General features: G+C 45.3%; 1 protein-coding gene across 1 annotated transcript in view; it reads right to left on the bottom strand.

Annotated features, from left to right (window-relative positions):
- The window catches only part of GPC3 (glypican 3), a 443047-nt gene extending 420673 nt beyond the window's left edge, over positions 1-22374 (bottom strand). Inside the window, exon 1 of the mRNA XM_077887586.1 lies at positions 22025-22374. Within this exon, the coding sequence (XP_077743712.1) occupies positions 22025-22199 (175 nt within the window). The 5' untranslated portion in view covers positions 22200-22374. The remainder of the gene's footprint in view (positions 1-22024) is intronic.
- Between the last annotated feature and the right edge of the window lie 1887 nt (positions 22375-24261).

Raw genomic sequence — 24261 nt, 5'->3', positions numbered from 1 at the left:
CCTAGCTTTAGCTCTTTAAAACCTCCTCATTCATAAAGTGTCTCTTTCATCACGTATGCCTTCTCTGCCCCAGCTACCCTCCCCACCAAATAAATACCAAGAGCTGTCAACTCAGAATCCACAGCACACTTTGTATCTCTAACACTGCATTTTTCAATCTAGTATCATAGTCATTAGTATATCAGCGGTGTTCCTACTACTAAATGTAAGTTTCTGGAGGCAGGGACTATATCTTGGCCATCCTTGTATTACCTGACATAAATGGACCATATGTTGGTCCTTCTATGAGAAGCAAGTGTGGCAGTGTTTCTTCAGGGAGTGTCTCAACTATGACAACTACCTTTTTATCACTTTGCATGCAAGTTGTCCATGAAACTCGGTATACCTGAACCTAAAACAGCAGTGTTTGGGTTCGCAGCTGTTTCTGGCTTCCAAAGCTCCCTGTAGCTGATATTTCAGCAAACCATGAAGACTCGGTAGAAAGCTACAGTAGATTAAAAACATACCATCACCTTGATCCTACGAAAAGTTTCTTCAGGTGGGTAATGAGCAACAGTTGCCTTCCCATAGCTAAAGAGTCTAGAAAACATATATTCTTTAAGATTTTTTTTTATTTATTCATGAGAGACACACAGAGAGAGGCAGAGACATAGGCAGAACGGAGAAGCAGGCTTCCCTTGGGGAGCCTGATTTGGGACTTGATCTCTGGACCCAAGATCATACCCTGAGCTGAAGGCAGATGCTCAACCACTGAGCTACCCAGGCATCCCCAGAAAACATATGTTTTTTAAGAAAAAGCAAACTCAACAGGAGTCATGAGTTAAGACATCAAGCTTAAGGTGACTACTATGGTAGCCTATTCCACTTCAAGGCTCTTTTTTTTTTTTTTTTTTGGATTTTATTTTTAAGCAATCTTTATGCCTAACGTAGGGCTCAAACTCACAACCCCAGGATCAAGAGTTCCCTCCAGAACTCTTACTTCTGATCCAGAGTGACTTGGGTAAGTCGTTTCGCTCCCCAGATCCTTGATTTAGCCATTTGGAAAGTGGATTGAGCAGTAGTTGCTACTCATATCCCCCTCAGGAAACACCCTGAAATTTTACAACCAACTTTCAGCTTCCCTAGAGCAAATTCTCCTTAGAGTGGAGAGCTCTGGTGAATTGGTATAAAGAGGCCCAGAAAGCTCTCTTCTGCAGTGGGTTGAATGGTGTCCCTCCAAAAGATATGCCCATGCCCTAAAGCCCCAGAACCTGTGAATGTGACCTTATTTGGAAAAAGAAACTTGCATGTGTAATTATATGAAAGATCTCAAGATGCTGTCACCCTGGATTAATCAGGTGGGCCCTAAATCCGATGACAAGTGTCCTTACAAGAGACACAGAAAAGAGAAGGCTGTGTGAAGACAGAAGGCAGATGCTAGAGGGATGCAGCCCACAAGCCAAGGAAGGCCAGAAGCCACCAGAAGCTGGCAGAGGCAGGGAAGGATCATCCCCTAGAGCCTGATGGAGAGAATGTGGCCCTGCTGACACCTTGATTTTGAACTTCTGGCTTCCAGAACTGTGAGACACTAAATTTTAGTTGTTTAAAGCCACCAAATTTGAGGCAATTTGTTATGGTAGCCCTAAGCAATGAATACCTGTCCCCTCCCTGTACCCCCACCTACAAGTATCTGCCTAGCAGTGTCGAAATATTTCACCATGGCTGAGTTTGTCCTCTGATTAGGCAATGTACTCAGGTTTTGTCTTAAAGTGCAACACTCCTTGGGTCGTGTCCTTAGAACTCAAGGCTAAAGGGTTTATTTGGGATTTTCATCAAGCACCACCCATCAAAAAAGAATGGACCGGTGACCCAAAATACCCAGATGGGGGTAAGGGGAAATGTCAAAAAGAAAGGAGAGATTTTAAAAATAAGAGACCCAAACCAAACTTTATCTAGGGTCAGCCCTGAAAGAGTCATAAATGTAGCTTGAACAACAAAAGTCCCACGTTGTAAGAATGAGGACACCTTACAGAAGTGAAAAAATCCTAATCTTGCCTCAGTCCTTGGCCCATATTTCAGAAAGTCTGATAAGAGGGTGCTCAGACCGTGGCTCAGTCGGTTAAGCATCCGACTCTTGATTTTGGCTCGGGTCATGATCTCAGGGTCTTGGGATCGAGCCCTGAGTCAGGCTTCATGCTGGGGTGTGGAGCCTGCTGGAGATTCTCTCTCTCTCTCTCCCTCCTCGTTTGCCCTTCCCTGCCCTGTGCTCTTGCTCTCACTCTCTCAAAATCTTTTTTTTTTAAAGATTTATTTTATTTATTTACTTATTCATGAGAAACACAGAGAGAGAGAGAGGGAGAGAGAGGCAGAGACACAGGCAGAGGGAGAAGCAGGCTCCATGCAAGGAGCCTGATGTGGGACTCGATCCCGTGTCTCCAGGATCACACCCCGGGCTGCAGGCGGCGCTAAGCCGCTGTGCCACCAGGGCTGCCCTCACTCTCTCAAAATCTTAAGAAGCGTGCTCAGAGCGATCCAAATGCCTCATTCTCCCTGTTCAACTGCATTCATTTTCTTAGGCTTCACAAACGAGGCATATTCTGGATGCATGAAGCAATGTTTTCAAGCGACTAGCAAGTAGTCACAAACAGAGCCTGGCAACAATGGAAAATGCCTATCTTCCTGGGCCCCCAGCCCAGCCCAAGCATTTGGTTGGCATCTCCCTCCACATCACACCCACCCTAGTCTTCAGCATTCGTGGAGGTGCTACTTAACCAGCTGCCAAGCAAATCTCTCTGATGCCCAATTGCCCTTACTGTTAAGATGCTTCTCCCAGCTCTAATGGCTAACCTAAATTTCAGTTTCAAGCCATTGCACCTTGTAATTACATTCTCAGCCACTGTAAATAATCTGTGCCCTCTATTTTATCATTCCTCTTTCCCGCTGATAGGAACCTGTGGAAAAGGGAGTCGGTGGCCTTGTTAGTACAACACATGCACTGCACCTGAGCAAAATGCGACCGCAAGAATATCACTCACTCACTCTTGATCCCTGTGTGAGAAGCAATGTTATTGATCTTTGCTACCCTTCAGCTGATCTGCGTGTCTACACTGACATGCTCTAGTGCTGTGGCATTTATGCCATCTTGGGGAATAGCTGTGTAAATGCTCCGGTAATTTTATACATCTTCAACATACTGTTGTTTTAGAACTTAAGTATTTGAAGGACTGGGAAGGACAGATTTTCCTCCTCCTACCCCCACCGTCATGTAATAGGAATCAAAATCCTCACTAATTGGCCCTCCTCCTGCATCTCACTGAAGTCTAGACTTGGTGGCAACCCCTTTCTGGGGAAGAGATTTAATGAAGGAGAAAGTGCATGGGAGGGGTGTTGGCAAGCAAACCACTGCAGAGCAGCTATAAGAAGCCTGGAGACACAAGGGACCCCTGGTAAAACTGAGACTGAAAGCTAAAGGATATTGTTTGTCTCTCTCTCACACACACATGCATGTGTGCACACATGTTGGTGAGCCCTCTTTACCCTGAACCAAATGTCTCCCCCCAAACGAGGAGAATCTAAGTTATTAATGCAACACCTAAAAGACTTCCATGATGCTCACTAGTGACTTTTTTCCTCCTTGCTTTCTTTGGGAGCTGTGAAAAACAAAAATAAGTTACCCAAACAAGTGATTTGGGGATTTCTCTTCCATTCCCGTGATTTCACTGAAAATTTCAGAAATTGTTAGTAGTCCCTTCATTCTTCTGTCCACCCATGGGTGATGCAGAGACAGAGCTCCGCAAAGCCCAGTGTGGGTTCCAAGAAGCAGTGTCAGGAGGGCTCGACATCAAGCTAAATGAACCACACCTGGATCCGGGGTCTCCCTGTGGGCTGCCAGTCTTAGATGACCCGCTTCAGAAAACTGCCAGCTCTCAAGACCACAGTGGTCTGGTTCAGGAGTATCTGCCTCATTTAATTCACTTTTTTTAAGGGAGAAGTGCAATCAGAAAGGAAATATGACAAAGGAACTAGGGAGCCAATTAGGTCCCAAGCCGTGCTGGGTTCAAGGTACCTGATGCTACAGTCAGCTGGGACCGTGATGGAGACAGGTTGATGCAATCACTGAGGCAGTTCACCTCCTGGATGATGACCTTCACTGAACAGGAAAATCATATGCCCATGATCCCAGGCTGCAGAGCTCCCTCAGGACACAGCATTCCCACAGATTCAAGCCACAGCTTCCCCTCTGCCCTCCTTCTTCCCCTCAACAGATATGGAGACCACCTCCACGCTGGTCCTCATCTTCTACCTGCCTGCCTCCCCCCACCAAGGGAAGAGAGAGTGGACTGTTTGACTTCGAATCCCCAGCATCTTGCACATACTACTGGGTTCTCAGAACCGCTTTCGGGAAAATTTCCAGAAATGCCAGCCCTTCATAAGAGTACTGATTAGGAACATGGCTCTGGAACCAGACCGGGTCTAATTTATTTCAGAAAAATATTTGACCTTGGCCAACTTGCTAAACCTCTCTAAGCCTCAGTCTTCTCATCTGTAAAATGGGGGAAATCATGCTACCCACCTGGTAGTGCTGTGGTAAGGATTAAATGGGATGTTGCCCATAAAGAGCTTAGCACAGCACCCTGGCTCAATAAATCTTAATGATTATTAGCACCGCCCCCACCACAGGTGCTCAATAAAAACTCACTGAATTGAAGTCACACCAGTGGGAATGACTAGCAGATGTGAAGGCGGCCTGGGCTTTTTTTTTTTTTTTTTTTTTAAGGTCTTTTCCCACCTCACTCTGCCCCAGATGACCTCTGAGATTTTCTTTTTCTCCTTTTTTCTTTCTTTCTTTCTTTCTTTCTTTCTTTCTTTCTTTCTTTCTTTCTTTCTTTCTTTCTTTCTTTCTTTCATTAAAAGGATAGATAGGGGATAGTTAGGCCCCACTTTTGCTGATCTTCAGTTTTTCATTCAGGGCAGAAAACCAAGTCTGGCAAAGTCAGGCAGATAATTTTCTGAGAAATATGACAAGGCTATTAAAAACTCTAAATGAAAGTTGTGTAATGAGCATGAATCTGAATACATTTAAATTTCCTCTCGATCCGGTAACTCCACCAACACCCTTACATATATTGTTTTAAGTGTGCTTTTGAGGACTGTGAGGAGACCAAGGCCCTAAAAGATAGCAGGATCTTTCTAAGGATGGGGGTGGGTAGGGGACGCACAATTGTCATGAAAATTAACTCCTGAAAATGCATGGGATTTTATTACCAAACGGATGCCTGAGGAGATTACTAGATTTTTAGGGTCTTTACTATCAAGAGAGCAACCTGCATGCCTGAAATAATTAAGAAGAGACTCAATTATCTAGTAAACTGAAATTTCAAACCACCCTGCTTACCTAAATGAGAAAAGCTGCTTAGACTAAAGCGTCATTACTTCTATTTAGACAAGCCTTAGCAAAGATATACAAGGAGCTAAAGAATGGGACCCCACATTCTTCCCTAAGCCACAACAATGCCTGTTTATGTAAATAGGATTTTCAATAACAGGACGGAATCTGGAAAAAAATGTTTTCATTATTGACTCTGAAAAAAATGCAAATGCAGAAGATGAAAGTCAAGGGGCTTTCAGTATAATGGGCACTGAATACCCTAAAATATTTATTCTATGTGAGTCTGAGCCTAGAGTCTAAGTGGTTCTAACAAGTAGGCAAGGACTCTTTCTCCTGAAAAATGTCTGAGTTCGATATGAGGAGGCACAAATTACTCTGACTCCGTGGCAAGTAGAGTGCGTTATTTATTCAAAAACTCAGTTTAAGAAGAAATAAAAGAAGTAGTAGATATCTATTTACATTTATTTGGCAGCCCCTTCCAAACGCTGGGCCAAAACATAAATATCCTTGCCTCCATGGTCACCAACTGACAATCAAACACCCCCACATGACCATAACAACCTCCAGGCGCAAACTAAAAGCTCATTAAAGCCTATATGGAGGCTATTTATAGAAGAACTAAACAAAGAAGGAACAGACTATTAGCGAAATTAATTAGACTGTTCATACTTTTGACAACTATTGCTATTTGTTGGAACTCAAGTGTCCAGCTTCTTCACTGACAGGTATTGATAACTACAAAGATGCCACATAGCCAGAGTTTTCAACTGCACCTGTGGTTTTTGGGTTCGAGAACGTGGGTTTTGACCTATACTCTGTATATCAGCCTTCTTGTTGCTGTTTAGGCAGCTGATAAGAGGCAGAAATCCTTCTTGCTCATTAAGCCATTAGCTGCTGTTAAGCAAAGGGCTGGGGCTTGTGGAGAGGGGGGTGTTCAGTGGCCCAGAGGAATGTGCCGGACTCCACATATAAAGCCAGCCCAGATTTGGGGTTAAGAATTTAACCTTAAAAGGCTGACAAGTCATAAATTTGCCTGAGGTTCATATATATGTGTGACTTTCACAGTTTATATTTCCTAGCCAGGACTCAAAGTCAAAACATGCCCCTGATTAATGAATGGTACTAATTGTTATTCCTGACTTGAGAACATTAGTCTTTATCCAAAATATTTTCTTTAAAAACACACAATCTCATACCTAAAACTCTCTGGCTTAGGGGAATTTGGACAACCAGTTAGAAAAAAATAGGAAGAGGAGCCTAATGTTATCTGTTTCTTGGTGCTACCATTTTGGTAGTCAAGATTGACTCAAATGCTTCCATTTCATTGTGTCCATCAAGCAAAGTGCAAAGGAATGTCCTCCAGATCTAAACATCTGAGATAAAGCAACCATCTGTGACTCTACACAAAAACTAAGTGGGGGCAGAGGCAGGGGTGGGGGGTGAAAAGGCTGAAGTATCTCCACGCACATTTTGTCTAACTTATCTTGTTAAATATTTATACATAGGTGCATAACCTAACAGACTTGGCCAAGCTTTGAAGAGATAATAGACACTGGACAAACAAAAGAGCCCCATAAGTGTAAAGACGAAGAAAAAAAATACCAAGGAATAGTCCAACTGGAAGACGCTCTTTAACCCGAAGTCAAATTTGAAACTGGGACAATAAAATCCTACAAGTGACACAATGTCCTGAAATGTGATCACTTCAGCAGGGAAAAGCAAGCTACATTTGGTGAGCCTATGAACTAGGTGTCAATTCCACCTCACATTAGCAGTATTTTAAAGGGGCTCCCTGATCTTCGAAAAAGGAAAGGCAGCTCAGTGGAAGACAAGAGATTTCTAAGAACAAAGATGCAATTTGCATTCATTGAGAATTATGACAAAGTGAGAGAGAATGTAAACCACATAGCAATGATCTGAGATACTCCAGTCAGATATATTTAGCCTTGTGCTATCTGTACAGAAACCCTTTTAAATACTCAGAGTTCTTAGAAAGTGGAATGTAAATTCATCGGTGCATATTTTAGAGCTCTGCATTTCCAAACTAACTTGGGAATCAAATTTCGAAATATCCCCAGGAGAAGTAACCAGGTACCCAAACCAAATATGCGAGCAAAAAAGGAAAGGCTGTTTTCTCTCTAGAATCACTGAGGGCAAGCGGATGTGGAGGAGGCAGAGGAAGGCGGGGGGAAGAGAGGGGAGAAAAGGAAAGCAGGAGCTATAGGAAAAGGAAACACAACTTAAAAACTAAAATACAGAGGAAAATAGAAAACATTATACTCGTCCACTTTTTTAGGGAACAAGAAACACAAAACCATTCAATAAATATAACAAACGATAAAACGTCTTCTGTTCTAAATTATACCCAGTTGAGAGAGAGCGTGAGGGTAGAAAGGAGGAAGGTGAAAAGGGAAGATGTGGGGAGCAGTCCAGTAGATGATGAGCCTGTGGCCCCTGTAGCTTTGGAGCTTTTCTGAGCCCCAGAAGGGCAGCAATGGGTGTGCTCAGAATATCCACCAGTCCCCTTAGCTACGGGGGTCCTGGTAACTCAGGCTACTTCTTATCACTCTACTCTATGAAATAAATGGCAATGGGCTTTTTGGAGAAGTCTACCGGAATTGTTATCTCATACATCTCATTGCCACCAAGACCTAGCTTGAAAATAAAGCCTGAATGATTGACTAAATGCTGGTTCCAACTCCTTCAAGCTTTGTGAATGAGGCAACCTTACTCTCTCAAAGAACAAAGAAAAGGCAATCTGACAGCTTTTGAAGGCCAAAAGAACCTTCAGGCAACGTTATTAAATTGACCCATAGCACTGAAGTTTCAAAGGCAAGAAATGACTTCGGTTTTAGAAATTAACACTAAAAACCTTCAGAATTCTGTGGGGGGAAATAAACCTTTATTTCAGAAATAAACTTTGAAGTTTGAAAACAAAGCAGAATATCGGTTTCTGGAAACAGAAGGGACTACTGGAAACACTGAGCAGTTCTTCCATGGCTGTCTGAATAGCTTCACAAGTTCCACTCTGACTTCTGGGGATGGCCAGAGAAAGTACACCCCCCAATGCCAGGAAAAAAAAAGTGGGAAATCATTAAGTCTCCAAGGTAAGAGCAACATGGTCCCCTAAGATACTTGCCTCTGGCCGCATTAAATTAAGCCACAGCATGGTTAAGAGGTTCTCACCATCTAAGAGAGCAAAGATTGTTTTCCAAACTAGTCCCAAGGATATTAGCCACCCTACAGGCTCAGTGCAGCCCCTTCGTTCCACACTCCCTCCCTTCTTCTTCCCCACTCTCTGAATCTCTCTCTCTCTTACCCCTTCTGCCCCCCAATACATTTCTTCTGTATAGATCTACAAGGCCATATCAATGAATGAACAGCCAACCATAGCACGCATGCTAGAAATCAAAAGAACATTGATCCATTATGTGCAAGACCCATTATGTACCCTCCCCTAAGTCCTGCAGGGAGCTTACACTTGGAAGCAGCCCTTCTCAAGCTTTAACGGGCATACAAATCAATGGGGGGATCTTGTTTAAAACCACAGACCTGATTCAGCAGGTCTGGGATGGGGCCTGATATTCTGCATTTCTTGCAAACTCTCAGGTTGCAAGATGTTGATGCTACCAGTGCATAGGCCACACCTTAAGGAACAAGCGTCTAGGAAGGAGATAAAGTCAAGTACATAAATAACTAGAAGAGCAAGAGAGAACCAAGGCCGTAGAAGTACAGTGAAACCAGAGTTCAAAGGGAATTAGTCTCAGGGACCCATGATATGGCTTGGGCAGGAGATGGCACAGCACTGCCACCTTGAAGCGTGGCTAGGACGGGAGCAGGCGCTAATGGAAGGCAGAAAGTCAGGTGGTCACTAGACAAAGGTTTGGAAGCAGACAGCTACAGGGTCCTTTTAGTGACACCATCTGTGGCCTGTTGGGCTTCAACAGAGGGCGCACATGTCCAGGAGGTAAGAGTCAAAGATGAGACTTGCAGGACTGAGCCATCTAGTGTGGCTGTGAGAGGTGGACAAAGAGAAGTCCAAGACCATTTTGCGGTTCCAGGTGTGAGTACAGGAGCTGCTATCACCACGAATGCAGAATGTTGGACAGGGGCAGGTTTGTGCAGACAGGAAGAAAAAATGCACAGATTTTTGGCTCCATTGAACGGAAGCCCTGGCAGGACATCTAGATGGAGACGTTCAGCAGGGTGACTGGCAGATACGGAGTCGGACAGCCAGGAAGAGGTCAGGCTGGAGAGGCAGAGATGGGTGTCATTCAAATGGCGAAGATAATGGAGTCATGGGAATGGGTGTGGGAATGAGCCAAGAGAGAACAGAAGGGGCAAAAGACAAATATGATGGGACACTTGCATCTAAGAAAGGGCAGGAGGAAGAAGGCAAACGAGCAGAGACAGAATCAGCTTCAGAGTAGGAGAGAAGCCCAGAGTGAAAAAATGTCACAAAGTCAAATGAGTCGGGGAAAGTTAAGTCAAAGGCCCTTCTACCCAGACCATCTTTCTTCCCCAGAAGCCAGTGGGTATACTGGAAAGAGCAGTGAGCTATCGAGTCCGACAAATCTGGAGGCAGATTCTCACTCCTTTTATACAAGGTCAGGGAAAGTAAACCTTTCCCAGCCTCAGTCTCTTCGTCTGTAAAACGGAGATGACCCCATCGCCCTCTCTGATTTGCTGTGGAGATTAAATGAGATGAAATATAAAGCCACTGGCACATAGTAGGCACTCAGTAAATGGTAGTTTCTGTGCTCTTCCCTTGGGGCCCTTCCATACTATTCCATTAACCTGAAAGTGGCCTCAAAAAATCTACCAGAGAACAAGGGGTTTTGAGTTTACACTGAATGAAAGTAGAAGCCCTGATGAAGGCAACCTCTTGAACAATAGGGAAATTAAAGAAACTCTTCATGCCAGAGAAACACAAAATTAGACCACCCTTTCCATAGACACTTAAGAAAAGATCAGCCCAATTACACACGTATGCCTAATATTTGCTTGGAACCACATATTTCAGAGACCAGCCAGCAGGGCCCAGTCTGAAATGGAACAGAGACCAGAGCTCCAAAAGCTACACACCGCTACAGCTTTCATGCTCCAAAGTGGGAGGCTGATCCCCACTGGGGGTTGGGTGTGCATAGGGTTCTCTATGTTGCAATCAGGCAGGTCAGCAGAACTCAGAAGCTATGGATACTTTATGAGTGGCTGCATTCATTTGTCTGTACATAAGATATATGAAAGCAAGGCTTTCATTACACAATTGTAAGGTATGATTGTGCAAGACCACCCACTGCTAAAAGTAACAATTAACAACTTTCAGTTTAAATAGCATGCAAAATTATTAATTACTGCTATCAAAAATAATAGAAATCCAATCCCTTGCTTCAAATGTACTTCTCCACATTCCCCCCACCCGTGTGTGTGTGTGTGTGTGTGTGTGTGTTTAGTAGTGCATTATCTTATTTGCAAAATGTTGGACCATGACAACATCTACTCATACTTTCTCTTAATCAAGAGAATTCTTGAAGTCTGGCACTTTTTTTTTTGAAATCACCAGATGTTGGCAAAATGCCTTTTAAGATGTGTCACATGCAAAAGCCTGGAAAATATCATCCACACCCATGACTTCCAACTTGAGCCTATATGCTGATGAGTCCCAACTATGCTTCTTCTGAACTCCAGAAGTGTATCTGCTATTTCCCAGTGATCTCATCCATTCCTGGAGTTTTGGTTACCACCGAGATATGCTGTTAACATCCAAGTATGTATCCCCAGCCCTGATTTCTCTCTCCTCTACTATCCAAAATACAACCTCAACTACCTAGCAGACATTTCTACCTCAATGATCAAAGAACCCCTCAAACTCAACCCCTTCAAAATCAAACTCATTATTTCACCCCTTAAAAATATGTTCTTCCTGGGGCACCCGGCTGGCTCAGTTGGTAGAGCATGGGACTCTAGACCTCAAGGTTGTAAGTTTGAGCCCTTGCATCAGAGGTAGAGTTTACTTAAAATATATATGTTCCTCCTATATTTCACTTATTTAGTCAATAAATATTTACTAAACACCTATTATGTGCCATAGCCCCACCCCCCAGAAAACCCAGAAGTTCTAGACTCTCCCTTCTGTCTTCCTATCCAGTCACCAAGTCATACCTGATCCTCTCCCTCCAGTCTCTCAACCTGATCTTTTACTCCCCCATTTACTGCCCTGCTTTTTTTTCACCTGTGTTACTAAAACTCCCTGCCAGTCATTCTCCATACTGAATACCGTCTTCTCTTCTTAAAATGTTTTTATGGCTCTTCATCATCCTTGGATACAGCCCAAGGAAATTCCTAGCATTTCCTGCCTACTTTTCTAGTTCATCTTTACCCTCCACACAGCTGTTCTCCAACCTATCCAAACTAGTCCAACAAATGTGTCATTTTTGTCTCTATGTGCCTTTACATGACAGTCTACTTAAGGCAACTAGGCACTCCTCCTCCATAGCTCAATGACCCCCCAGATCCCTTCATGGTGCCCGGCTCCATGGCAGTTCTCATGGTGCTGTCTTGATATCCATGGTTTTCCTTATCTGGCTCCCTCCCAAGGCAGTGATTGTATCTTATTCATCAGCTCCTAGCTCAGTACCTGGCATAGAATCAGTGCTCAATGAATGTTGGCTGAAGTAGAGAATGAATGAAAAACTTTTAAATATTTATGCAGAGATGGCATATAAAGTTCATTATTAGTAGGTTCCTTTCCTGAGAATTTCCATCTGTTTTCCAAAACAACTAAATGTGGTCCTCAATACAATCACTCTGTGAAAGCTTACTTGGAAACTGCCTCTTGGGTCACATTCTCATTGCTATGGAGCTCAACATGCAATGCGGCCAGTGCTGAAAGTCATTCTCCAAAATGAGCCAAATTCACAGTATGGGTTGACCATCACTGCTTTAAATGAGGATCACATCTCTGTACTTAGGAAAATGATGGAACTTAATAAATGAGCTCTATGATATCAGTGACAATTCACTCTGCAACAATTTGGGTCCAATCCAACTGAAAATGGTTTACTCAAGCTCTGAAAAGCTGTACCCCCTAGCTCTTCCCAGCGTAAGTTAGGCTTATTCTCTAGGTTATTAAGGATGTAGAGATACAGGGATATTATATGCGTCCATGTATAAGTGTACAAATGTGCGTGTGTGTGTATGTTTGTGTGTTTGAACCAAGCAGGCCGGTGGAACTCAGAATCTACAGACACTTTTGAGTGGCTGCATTGTCTGTACATAAGATATATGACAGCCAGGCTTTCATGACACAAATGTAAGGTATGATTGTGCAAGACCACTCACTATTAAGAGTAATAATTAACAACTTTCTTTTTTTAACATTTTATTCATTTATTCATGAGAGACACACACAGAGAGAGGCAGAGGCAGAGGCAGAGGGTGAAGTAGGCTCCATGCAGGAGCCCAATGTGGGACTTGATCCTGGAACCCCAGGATCACACCCTGAACTGAAGGCAGATGCTCAACCACTTAGCCACCCAGGTGCCCCAGTTAACAACTTTCAAATAGTTTAAACAACACATAATTATAAATTGTTCCTATCAAAATAATAGAAATATAGAATATTTAAATATAAACTATGAATATAACACACGTGTGTGTATATGAATACATATAAAACACATCCAAACACCACATCTATTTTTTTAAGTAGGCTCTATGCCCAACTTGGGGCTTGTACAATGACCCCAAGACCAAGAGTCACACACTTTACCAACTGAGCCAGCCAGGTGCCTCCCCAAGCACCAGGTTTAGAGAAAGCTCTATGGCGGGAGGTAGGCATGGCGCCTGGGTGGTGCAGTTGGTTAAGCATCTGACTCTTGGTTTCAGCTCAGGTCCTGATCTCAAGGTCGTGGGTTCGAGCCCCATGTCAAACCCCACATCGGGCTCTGCACTCATCCTGGAGTCTGCTTAAGATTCTCGGGCAGCCTGGGTGGTTCAGCAGTTTAGCGCCACCTTCAGTCCAGGACATGATCCTGGAGACCCGGGATCGAGTCCCATGTCGGGCTCCCTGCATGGAGTCTGCTTCTCCCTCTGACTGTGTCTCTGCCTCTCTTTCTCTCTCTGTGTCTCTCATGAGTAAATAAATGAAATCTTTTAAAAAAAAAAGATTCTCTCTCCCTCTCCCCGCTTCTCTCTCTTTCTCTAAAATAAAAAAAATCTTAGAGAAACTTATAGTTGAAAATTTCTCTCTTAGAGAAACTTATAGTTGAAAATTTCTCTCTACTTATCACTTCCTCCCCAGACTCCAGGTTTAAAAGAGGGGCAACAAGGCTCCAAGGGCCACAAAGAACAAATAAATGGTCTTCGCCTCCACCACCTCATCTTTAGTTCCTATTACAAGTCAACTTAGACAATGATGCATCCAGGGACTCGGTCATTCTCTAGATGTATGCCATCCTAGAATCTCATTCAATAGTGGTCAAGTCCTGTAGACTGTGTCTTTAGGTGTTTATTCTTACCTTCATTCCAACCTTTATCAAATAACTCTATGCAAGGCATTTTATTCACCACTCGAGGATATCTTGCTGAATCAAATACAGCTTCTGCATTCAACAGTTGTAAGGTCTGACAGAGGTTATGCATAAATGTTACTTCAAAAAACATGGATACTGGGATGCCTGGGTGGCTCAGCAGTTGAGCCTCTGCCTTTGGCTCAGGGCATGATCCTGGGATCCAGGATTAAGTCCCACATCAGGCTTCCTGCAAGGAGCCTGCTTCTCCCTCTGCCTGTCTCTGCCTTTCTCTCTGAGTGTCTCTCATTAATACATAAATTTATTTTAAAAAACATGGATACTAAGTAAGAAGAAATACAGATAGAGTATTTCTGGGATCCAAATGCACTTGGGGCATACTTCCATATTTTCTATACATATCCAGGCTACCAGATTCAAATGTTTTCCCATCCTTTCAGTCCATTGTCTGTTAGTGAACTTTCTGATGCATAACAGAGTAAGGGCTTTGAATGTCCTCCTTGTATCTGTTGCTCTAACCCTTCCTCTCTTCCCCACATTTCCCTCAGGTTCAACCATCCAAACCAAAACTGGACAAAGAACAATGGAGTATTCCAGGATGCTGATACATACCAAAGGTACCAGAATGTAGAGTTTAGGAGAGAAGGAGCAGAACCATAATTAAGGAGGAAAGGATGCAAGCACAATTCTGATATTACTTTCACATGAATATCATCTCTTTCTTTTTTACCCTGTTTCCTAGTTGGGCCTCTAGCTGAGAGAACTCCCAATGGGTCATCCCTAGCCAACTAGTTGAGTTTTCCCAGCTGACTTTAAAAGTTTGCCCCAGGGACGCCTGGCAGACTCAAAAAGGCCTGGGTGGCTCAGCAGTTGAGCATCTGCCTTCGGCTCAGGGCGTGATCCTGGAGTGCTGGGATTGAGTCCCACATTGGGCTCCCCACAGGGAGCATGCTTCTCCCTCTGCATCTGTCTCTGCCTCTCTGTGTGTATCTCTCATGAATAAATAAATAAAATCTTTAAAAATAAAATAAAAGTTTGCCCCCATGCATACAGAAATTAAGAGACCTCTCATGAGGCCCTTTATCCCACTCCAATAAAATTTTCATGACTGAATAACCACTTTGGATTATGTCCTTTTAAATGTACATTTATGAAGCTTCATGTTATAGGCAAGAAACACCAACATCAAAGAAAAACTTACATACACTCAATGTATGTTTCTGTAACTGACACCAAGTTGCATTATTTTTGAAACCTAAATGCCACAGATCTGTAAAGTAAAAGTATGCATTTATGTATATGCAGGTAGATTTAATTTATCTATAAACTTCTTAGAATAGCCTTGTAAACAAGCACAGAATACTTACCTCTTGGTAATATTTGGCTAGTCTACTTCTTTTGGGGAATTATAGTGCAGCCACATGAATTAAACCAGTCCTTTGTCACTTACCTATAGACAACAAATGGATGTTTGACCCAAAAAAAGCGATTTTTTTTTAGCAACCTTAATATATTAGTAAAAGTGAGTCAACTACTTAAATATTGGCTGTATGGAGATTTTATGTTTATAATACATTTCTGCTTCCATTCGTCCACATAATCTACAAATATTTATTGAGTACCTATTTGTACTATGCTTCTTGCTAGACATGGTAGGTACAAAGATGAAGATCACAGGCTAGTAGGGCAGATATAGAGGATTATGGACACATATCTTAAAGACGCCATACTCAGGATTTCTAATTTTCTAAGTCATAAACTTATTTCCAGAAGGCAGACTCAAAAAGGCCAATTAAAATTGTAGTCTAGAATTCTGTCTCATTCTGGATTTTTAAGAAATAAATGCATGCTATGTTGTGGAAACTCTGAAAAACACAGGACATTCTCAAAATCTTCATTTCTGAGAAATGTACATCATCCAACTTTCAAGTGGATGGATAGAATACAGTGAGTGGAGGTCTCTTCTATGATGGCTTTAACTTCTCTGTCCCTTCTTCTTGCCACTTTCACTTGTGTTTTCTCTCCCTTCCTATCAATTATTTATCAATATAAGCCTATTAAGCATACTTCAAAGAGCTTAGTAGATTTACTAATCCAGCATATAAATACAATTTCAGCTACTGGAAGTAATCAACTGTTTGGAACATCAGCAATGCATGTTGGTCCTAATGCTGACTCCTTTTTACTCATGAGAAAAAACACAAACTCTCAAATAAAGCTTTATCCAGCTATACACAGAGGGGCAAAAAGTGAAAATGCCTTTCTTGGTAATCACTCTGGATTCATTTTTGTTTAAAAATGGCAGACAGGTATATCTAATAATTAGCACTTGGACAGGTGATGTTGAATCAGCCTAATGTGAAGTGCAAAACTCAATCTTCTTTACTTTGTATATTCAACAAAATCTTCAAGTGAGACTGCAGTGCTCCAGTGAGGGCTTTCCCCTCACACGTAGCATTGCAAATGCATGTTTTCTCTGCTGGTGTGCCTACCTTCTCCTCACTTTCTGACTCGCATTCTCTCTGTCATTCTATCTCTGAAGGTAAATTCCCATTACCTTATGCTGTCTCTAAAGCCAGTTGGGGGCCCCTACTTTACATTCTATTCTCTGATGCTCATTTCTTAATGGAGTGCTAGGGATCCTGTTTCAACCCAGACGATTTGGTAAATATGGGCCGACTGAGTGGGGGGTTTTTCTGCCCACACTTTCCATTAGCCTTGAGATTACCCAAAACATCAAATCCCTTTGCAAGCTTGGCTAGGGCTGAATAGATGTTGGCTCCTGGTTTGGTCTCTTGGATTGAGCCTATGCACAAATTCTCATCCCAGGTTACCGATATGTGTGAGGTACTCCAGCAGGCCCATGCATGTGTTACAGCTCAACTCTCAAATACAGTAATGTCAACATGAGCGAGAAAGGTCTAGCTGACATTAAATCAAAGAGAGTTTGATTTAAGAGATGTCTTACAATTCATGTGCCATAATAATTGTTGATCTGTAATGATACTACACCAGTCATAACAATGTTGCTAATTTCAATTTGTTTTTTGGGTACTCGACATTAATCAGCCCTTCCTGATGGTAAGAGTCACCAGCTAACTGAGAAAAGACTGAATCTGGCTCCAGTCAAAATAGATGTAGCCTGAAAAGTTGGTCCACATACCCCAACAGTGTACCAGAACAAATTGGACTCAGGCTTTTAAAATAAGTAAGATGACATAGAGCTTAGGAAAGTATCTGTGAGTTCATAGAGAATACATAATGATCTAGAAATTCTATCATCGTCAATAATTTACTAAATGCGCTATGGTGCCCTTGGTATTGTACTCAACACTGCATTAAATGCAGTGCTTTCCCTTTAAGAAGCTTCTAATCTAAAACATACAAATAACCATATGCAGAAAAAAGCGAGAGATCAGAGTAAAGGAAGCATTCACAAAAATGTACAAATTCAGCATGCCAGAACTTTTCAGTTGAGCAATATGATCCCTAGTGAAATTCTTTCCAAATGATGTATCGTGTGCACAAGTTATAAGTGATTATCTTCAATTTTCTTAGAAATGAGTAATAAGATACCTCTTAAGACCCATGCTTTTGTATATGCATCAAACACTAAAGTTGGCGTGGTCATTGATAGCTGCCATTTAAGGAAAAAATATATTTTCTGTCTTGTCTCGTAGCACACAAACCCAGGCCTCTTTCTTCCCAGGTTGGTAATAAGCAGCCTTTTTCTAGGCTACAGTGAACAGCAAACATTGCAACTCTGAAGATGAAAGTGGCAGCGTGCTCAGAAATATTGCATCAAAATATTAGATGCAATCTACTAGCCCATAAGAAAAAAAAATATTGCAAAACTGACACCATCTGTGTCACCTAGCATGCCTCAGAATCATCTCATGCATGCCTCTCCGAATGCCTGGGCCCAATTTGCTCCGTGAATTAAGAAAACTCTAAGATGGCGGCCCTATTAAGAGCTGCCGTCCTATCTCCCACTTCATCTCTTCAGTTCTTTTCCCTTGCCAGGCTGGCTATTGTGACCATTTCAGCCAATTTCCTGGAGGTATTTTCTAGCCCTTTTCACCCTATTTAATCCTACAAGTTTCCTGAGAAGCCTGTTTACTCGTAGGCTCCGCCACAAGACTGTGAGCGCCTTGACAAAAGGGGCTGTGTCTTACCCCTTCCAGAACCTAAGGTGGGGGCGGCCAAGGAGCTCCAGGCTTAGGCTTGTCACAGGCCCAGGGGCTCCACCGACCACCAGCCCATCCCTTTGATCGGACTCACTGTCAGGGTTCGCCTGAGATATCTGTCCAGACCACGTTAATTCAAGAGAGTTCTCCCAACTGTCCCAAGTTAGCTTAGGACACTAACGACTCTGTCAAAATTTGAGCAAATCACCTGCTCGCCCCGATGGCTGGTACAGTCTCAGGAGAGACAAAATCCTCCCACACCCCCGCTTCTTGTTGTCTCTCCCGACATCAGGGCCGCTAGAACTGCTTCAAACTAATTGGGGAGCCACAGCTGGCAACCCAGATACAGTTGCTAGGTCTCACGCTTTAAAACAACAACGACGACAGATACCAAACTCTCTCTTTGTTTCAAGAACACTGGTCTTTATTTTTACGATGTTTCATCTATTTTGAGACATTCCAAGTCGATCTTGGCTCTTCAGGGTTGCCTTTTACCCATACGGGAGTTTGGCCTTCTGGATTGGTTCCTGCACTTTCCAGGGCCCTCTAAGGCCAGATTCCTCAATCTTTGGGGAGTTGCAACACTACCATGGTTTGTTTGATTTTCTCATTCTTGTCTGTCCCCTTCACCCCCCCCCCACACACACACACAAAAGCGGTGTATGGCATTCATAAAGTGAATTACACTTGATTTTTGTTTAGAGGAATTTTTTTTCAAACTTCTGTAACATTCCCTTGAGACAATTGGAAACATCATTGTCTGATTACTAGCTCACTTTCCTTGCCTAAAATTGTATCCATTCTTGATTGCGCCTGTGGGTAGGTTAAGCAAAACAAAATAAACATCCAGACTTATGAGCTCATTGGCTTTTTTCTGAATTTTTCTAAATTAAATAAGGGCAAAAGAGCTGCACAGAAAGTCAGTTATATGGATTTTTCTGCCAAATGCTAACTCTGTGTGCCTGGTTTCCATCTGTGGTGCTTTCCAAGTTACAAATCCTTAAAAAGAGAGAGAAAGAGAGAGAGAGAGGTATGAAAAGATCTATGGATTGGGGGAACATGCTATTTAGAATTGCTATCCCGTGCCTTTGAACGCTCTAAAAGAAATGGGAACATGAGATTGTAAGGCTTTAGATCAGCTTTGTGGAAGTCTGGTGTAGCCCTTCAGCACCAGTGATTTATTTTTTAGGCTGGCTGATTTCAAATGCCATTTAGTCTCATCCATATTAGCATAAGAAATATACCTTATCCACTCCAACCCAATTCTGCTAATGGCCAAAGTTAGCAGTCAATCCCAAATGCTCCCCCTAAGTGAGATAGGACATTCTGGGGATTTCTCCTTACTATGACCAAATCGCATTTCATCTGGGACAAAGAGAGCTTTAATGCAGTTAATACAGTGAAGCAGGCAAACTGAACATGGCTTAAAATATAGATGGGGAAAAAAAGTCAAACGGTCATCTTGATGGTTCATAACTACCAAATAATTTGCAGCTCTCTTTCAATTTCCAACCACTGAATGACAGCAGCAAATGACACATTTGTTCACTTTGAAATGATGCACTTGCCATTGTATTTAGTCGGCCATTATCATCTCTTCTCTGAAATACTGATGAGCTCTTTCCACATGGACATTAGGATTTTCCCCGTTTGCCATTCTACAGTGATCACAGTTGCCCAAGTGAAATTCTGGACACATGGTTTTCCCGGCAAGACAAGAGTACTGGAAATCTGCACGCCTCCCCCTCCCTTGCCCCATCGGCCTCGGAGAAAACCCAGGGTATCTGGTAGCCACCTGGATGTCACCCTATTTGCAGTCAGAAGAGGGCTGCATGCAGAAGGTGCTAATCACCACACAGGGTCATGAAATAGAAGTGAAGGAGGGAAGTTGGGTTTCCATGAAGACCCTTGGCAAGTGATTTTGCCCACAGAGCTTGGGAAATACTGTAGGGAAAGGAAAAAGCCCCACTAGGCATTCCTGTTCTCTGCAGCATGGCCATCCTCAGGCAGGGAGCAAGGGAGCTTGCAGGGAGGGAGCCCAGGCCAAATCTCTTACACGCAGTGTGTGGGCCCTCTCAATACTTGTATACAGATGCTGCAAAGAGGCAGGCAGCCAGAGAGCTGGGGAGGAGAAGGGAGGGCCAGCACCAGCACGAGTGTGTGTACAGGGAGGGGGTTGCTAAATGAGTATCGGTGGGTTCCTTCTGGTCTTTTTTCTTCTTTTGAGCACAACCTTTACTCCCTGGCTTCACATCAGTCAAATATGGCCCCAGCCCCAACCCTGGACCCATTCATCTTGTGGGGACTCACCCTGTGAGGACCAATTTTTACATTATCAACAAAAGCCTGTTCTCTGGCCTTCGCAATCTAATTACCATGGTACTTGGTGGGGAAAGAGGTCTGCCTGTTGTTTCAGCTCTGTGGAACTGATTCATAGGTTGCCCCTTTCCCTCTCGCACACGCCCACGTGGTACATTATTAACACTTAACAGTGGAAGAGGTAGTTTTCCCCTCCCAGAAAGCCGAAATCCTGCAATGGCAATATTTAACATATGCGCAAATGCATTTCCGTAGCCAAAAGGGGTGACCAATTACCTTTGCAACCAAACAGCAGGCTCGCTAGGCTCTTTTCATCCACCTAAAGAAAAGGCTGAGGGCTGAGGGCGCGCTGGCTGCCTAGGTAACCTCCCGCTAGTGAAGGCTCGCTGGCAGCGCCCACAGGGTGCGCATCGCCTTCACAACTTGGTCCAACCATCAGGCCCGCCTCTCTGACTTGTTGAGAGCCACGAGCCAAGTTTTGACGAGGGCTGCTCCCCGATCCCTCTGAAGCGCGAAGCGCGGGAGGCGCACCTCGTGGGAGGCGAAAAGACCCCAGAGGCGAAAAGACCCACAGACGGCTTAGGCTTCGCGAATGCCACCGGCCGCTTCAGCAGAGTGCACCTCCGACAAATGAACCTGTTTGAAACCAACTCTTTTTGCCCGCATTGTCAGTGTAGCAACTTGTCCTAATTGGATTCTAAGGCAGGCTTTTAGGAGTCCAACCGCGGGACAGTCAATCACACGGGGCCATTAATATTCATCTGTTGACAGCGGCAGCCCTCAGCTAAGGTTAAAATATGCCTTTACAACACGATCTGATTGTGCAGAACAAAAGGCAGGCATTCAGAAACTTTCCTCCACCTAAAATCATCTCCCTTTGGGGTCCAGTCTGTCAAGAAGGCAGATGAATCTGAGAAGGGGAGGAGTTAAATCGTCTTTGGACTCCTGCTCCCCGGCCAGCAGCACCGTTTTCGAAGCAATTTTGCCAACCTAGATAAAGGACGCATGTTCTGAAGGGAAAGGTTCGGTCCTCCCCATCTTGGGGATCTTCCTACTCAAAAGTTTGCCCCAGCGTGTCTACCTGACACTGCGGATTCGGAGATCTGTCCCCAACTTTGCCTGCACTTGGGGCCGCGAACCCCGGGAACCCAGGCTGCGGGAAGGAGGGCGTGGGGGCAGGTTGGAGAGAGAATGGCCGGAGCCGCGGTCCAGCTCAGGCTGAAATGCTGGCACGTCCGTGCAGGCGAGGGTGGCAAATGCCCGAGGCGCCGGCTCAGCTGCAGGGCGCCAGTTCTCAGAGACCCGGGGAAGCAGCTCCCACCTTCCCACCCTCCCCCCAAAAATGGGCGCTCGTGAGAAGGCCATCCCTGCCGTTCCTCCCACCCGCATCTTCTCTGACAGAAGAGCGAGCCGGGGAGATGTGGGCACGGTCCACACGCACCCTCCCGCCCTCCCCCGGTAGACCTGGCCGGGCCCTGGGCGCAGCGACCACTCCCAGGTGCCCAGCGGCAGGGAGCACCACCGCGGCCCCGCGAGGCCAGCGCGCTAGGGGTACGGTCGCCACGCACCCGCCCGCTCTCCGCCGGGGGCAGGGGACGCGCGCGGGGACATCTCCTCACCTGGCACGGGGGTTTCGGGCACCCACTTGAGTCCGGGCTGCAGTCTCTGGAAGAAGGAGCGGACCTGGTGACAGGTGGCGTCCGGCGGCGGCGGCGGGGGCTGCGCCTGTCCCGGGCAGTCCAGGCTGAGCAGCATCGCCACCACCAAGCACGCGGTGCGCACGGTCCCCGCCATCCTGCTTCGCGGGCAGCGAGGAGAGCGCGGGAGAGTGGCAGCGGGGGCGAGAGCAGTCCCGAGACTCGGCACGGCTGGCAGCGGCCCTGCGGAGCGGGAGACGTGCCGCTACCCAGCCGCGGCAAAAGTTTCCTCGCAGCTACCTGGGCGCAGGGCGAGGGCGGGAACAGCTCGGCGGCTCGGGCGGGGCGGGGCCGGCGGGCGGGGCGGGGCGACCGGGGACCGGGCGGGGCGGGGCGAGGCCAAGCGCTCGGCCAGGAGGCGGCGGCCACCGAGCGGCGGCGAGCCTGCGGGTGCGGGGCGCGGGGCTGCGGGGCCGACTGGGGCACGCGGCGCTGGGACCGGGCGGGGGCGGCAGGGAGGAGAGCAGCGAGCGCGTGCGGTGGCTCCTGGCGGCCCAGCCCAGCTGCCCGCTCGCTGCCGCTCTACCCAGGGCGCTCTGGCATAACTACTGCAGAGGGGCTGCGGGCTCCCGCGCGCTGATTGGCTTCCCAGCAGCCGTCCCCTCTGACTGGCTCTGGGAGAAGTTCCCCAGCCTCACTCCTCCTTCCCGCCGCTCATTGGCCTACAGCCGGCAGGGCTTTTCCCTTTAGGATTTTTGCAACCTCTCCATCCTTTCTCGGGGTGCGTGGGGCTCCCTGGCCTCGGGGCCTCTCTCCGCTCCGCCGCACGGGGTGCGGCTCGCCCCTGGCCACCGGAGCCACCCGAAGTCTTCCTCCTCCGCACAAAATGTACCCTCCTCTTTTTGCTCCCCGAGGAGCTTTCCTGAAACCGTTTTCCCAACGCGGCAGCCCCGGCCGGGTTCGCAAATGCAACCCACGAATAGTCGAATAGTCGTATTCAGGGGCAGCTGGGGACTGCCGGGGCAGGGGGTGGGGGTGCAGTTCACAGCCTGCCTCATCTCTGACTCCTGTACTTAAAAATCTACAAGCCCGTGGGATTTGCTACGTTTGATTCCAAAGAGCCTCACAAAGTCAGAGAAAGCACCTGATCCCAGCATGTTAAAAGAATCTGTCTCCTGCAACATAGCCCCCGGTGACCCTTCTTGAAGCAAAACATTACTGGTGACAACAAAATAACCTGGGGCTTAACGCCAGCCTAACTCATTAGAAAATCATGGGACACAGCAAATTCGTGGAGCCAGAGCTAGCCTGCTTGGTAGATGGAGTCGAAGCCTGCTTGAACTGTCTCCTAGACCCAAATACCCATATCTCCTGCTTAAATCTCTCCATTAGAATTCCAGTTCTTGGAAAATGAAATACCTCTCAAAGGAGGAATGCATTTAGTCCTTACCTATGTGTTCCTAGGTGGGGATCTTTAACTCCCCTATTTCTGTTTGTGACCCACCACCCCTCATACATACTAGCACAGTGCCTTGAACACAGTAGGAACTCAAAGTTACTTGTAAAAACGACATGATTTAACCTCAGTGTGAATTAGTTTATCATCTGATTGTGTTGTTTCTGGTCTAGGTAAAAGTAAGTTTTGATAAGGAAAGAAAAGAAGAGCCTCCACACCATTCATTTTCCTGAGAGTGCCCAGGCCAGGGTAGAGGAAGTCATGTGTCAGAGCTTGTGGGCTGAGAAAAGAGGTAAAAGAAGGGTAGGTTGCTGAGGAGCTCGTTCATTCATTCCTTCGTTCATTTGGTAATCAATATTTGAACTCCTACTATGCACCGACACATGAGATGCAAACAGAAAATGGGGAGCCAAAGATTAATCCTTGGTGCCTAACTTCAAAGAGCTACAAGTCTAATGGAGAAAACCACCAAACAGAAAATGTTAACACAGCATACGGTCAGCCATAAGACAGAACAAAGACAACATTCTAAGGACTGAAAGAAGGTAAGAGAAGGCTTCCCAGAAGAGATGGTGCCCTAAACTCAGACTTACAAGGCCAGTAGGAATTGAGGTCAGAAAAGAAGATGGCAAGGAATGTGCCAAGAGAAAAGAAGCAGCACAAACGGAGACTGAGCAAGGAGAGCCTGGGCCACTGGCCGGCTGGAGGGTGGGAAGTACAAGCAACCGCTCAGGCTGGGGAGGGGGGGGTGCAGAGCAGGTCA

This window comes from Canis aureus, chromosome X, assembly GCF_053574225.1.
Source record: "Canis aureus isolate CA01 chromosome X, VMU_Caureus_v.1.0, whole genome shotgun sequence".
Taxonomy (NCBI): Eukaryota; Metazoa; Chordata; class Mammalia; order Carnivora; family Canidae; genus Canis; species Canis aureus.
Note: the sequence above shows the minus strand (reverse complement) of the source record. Positions and strands in the feature narration are given on the sequence as shown.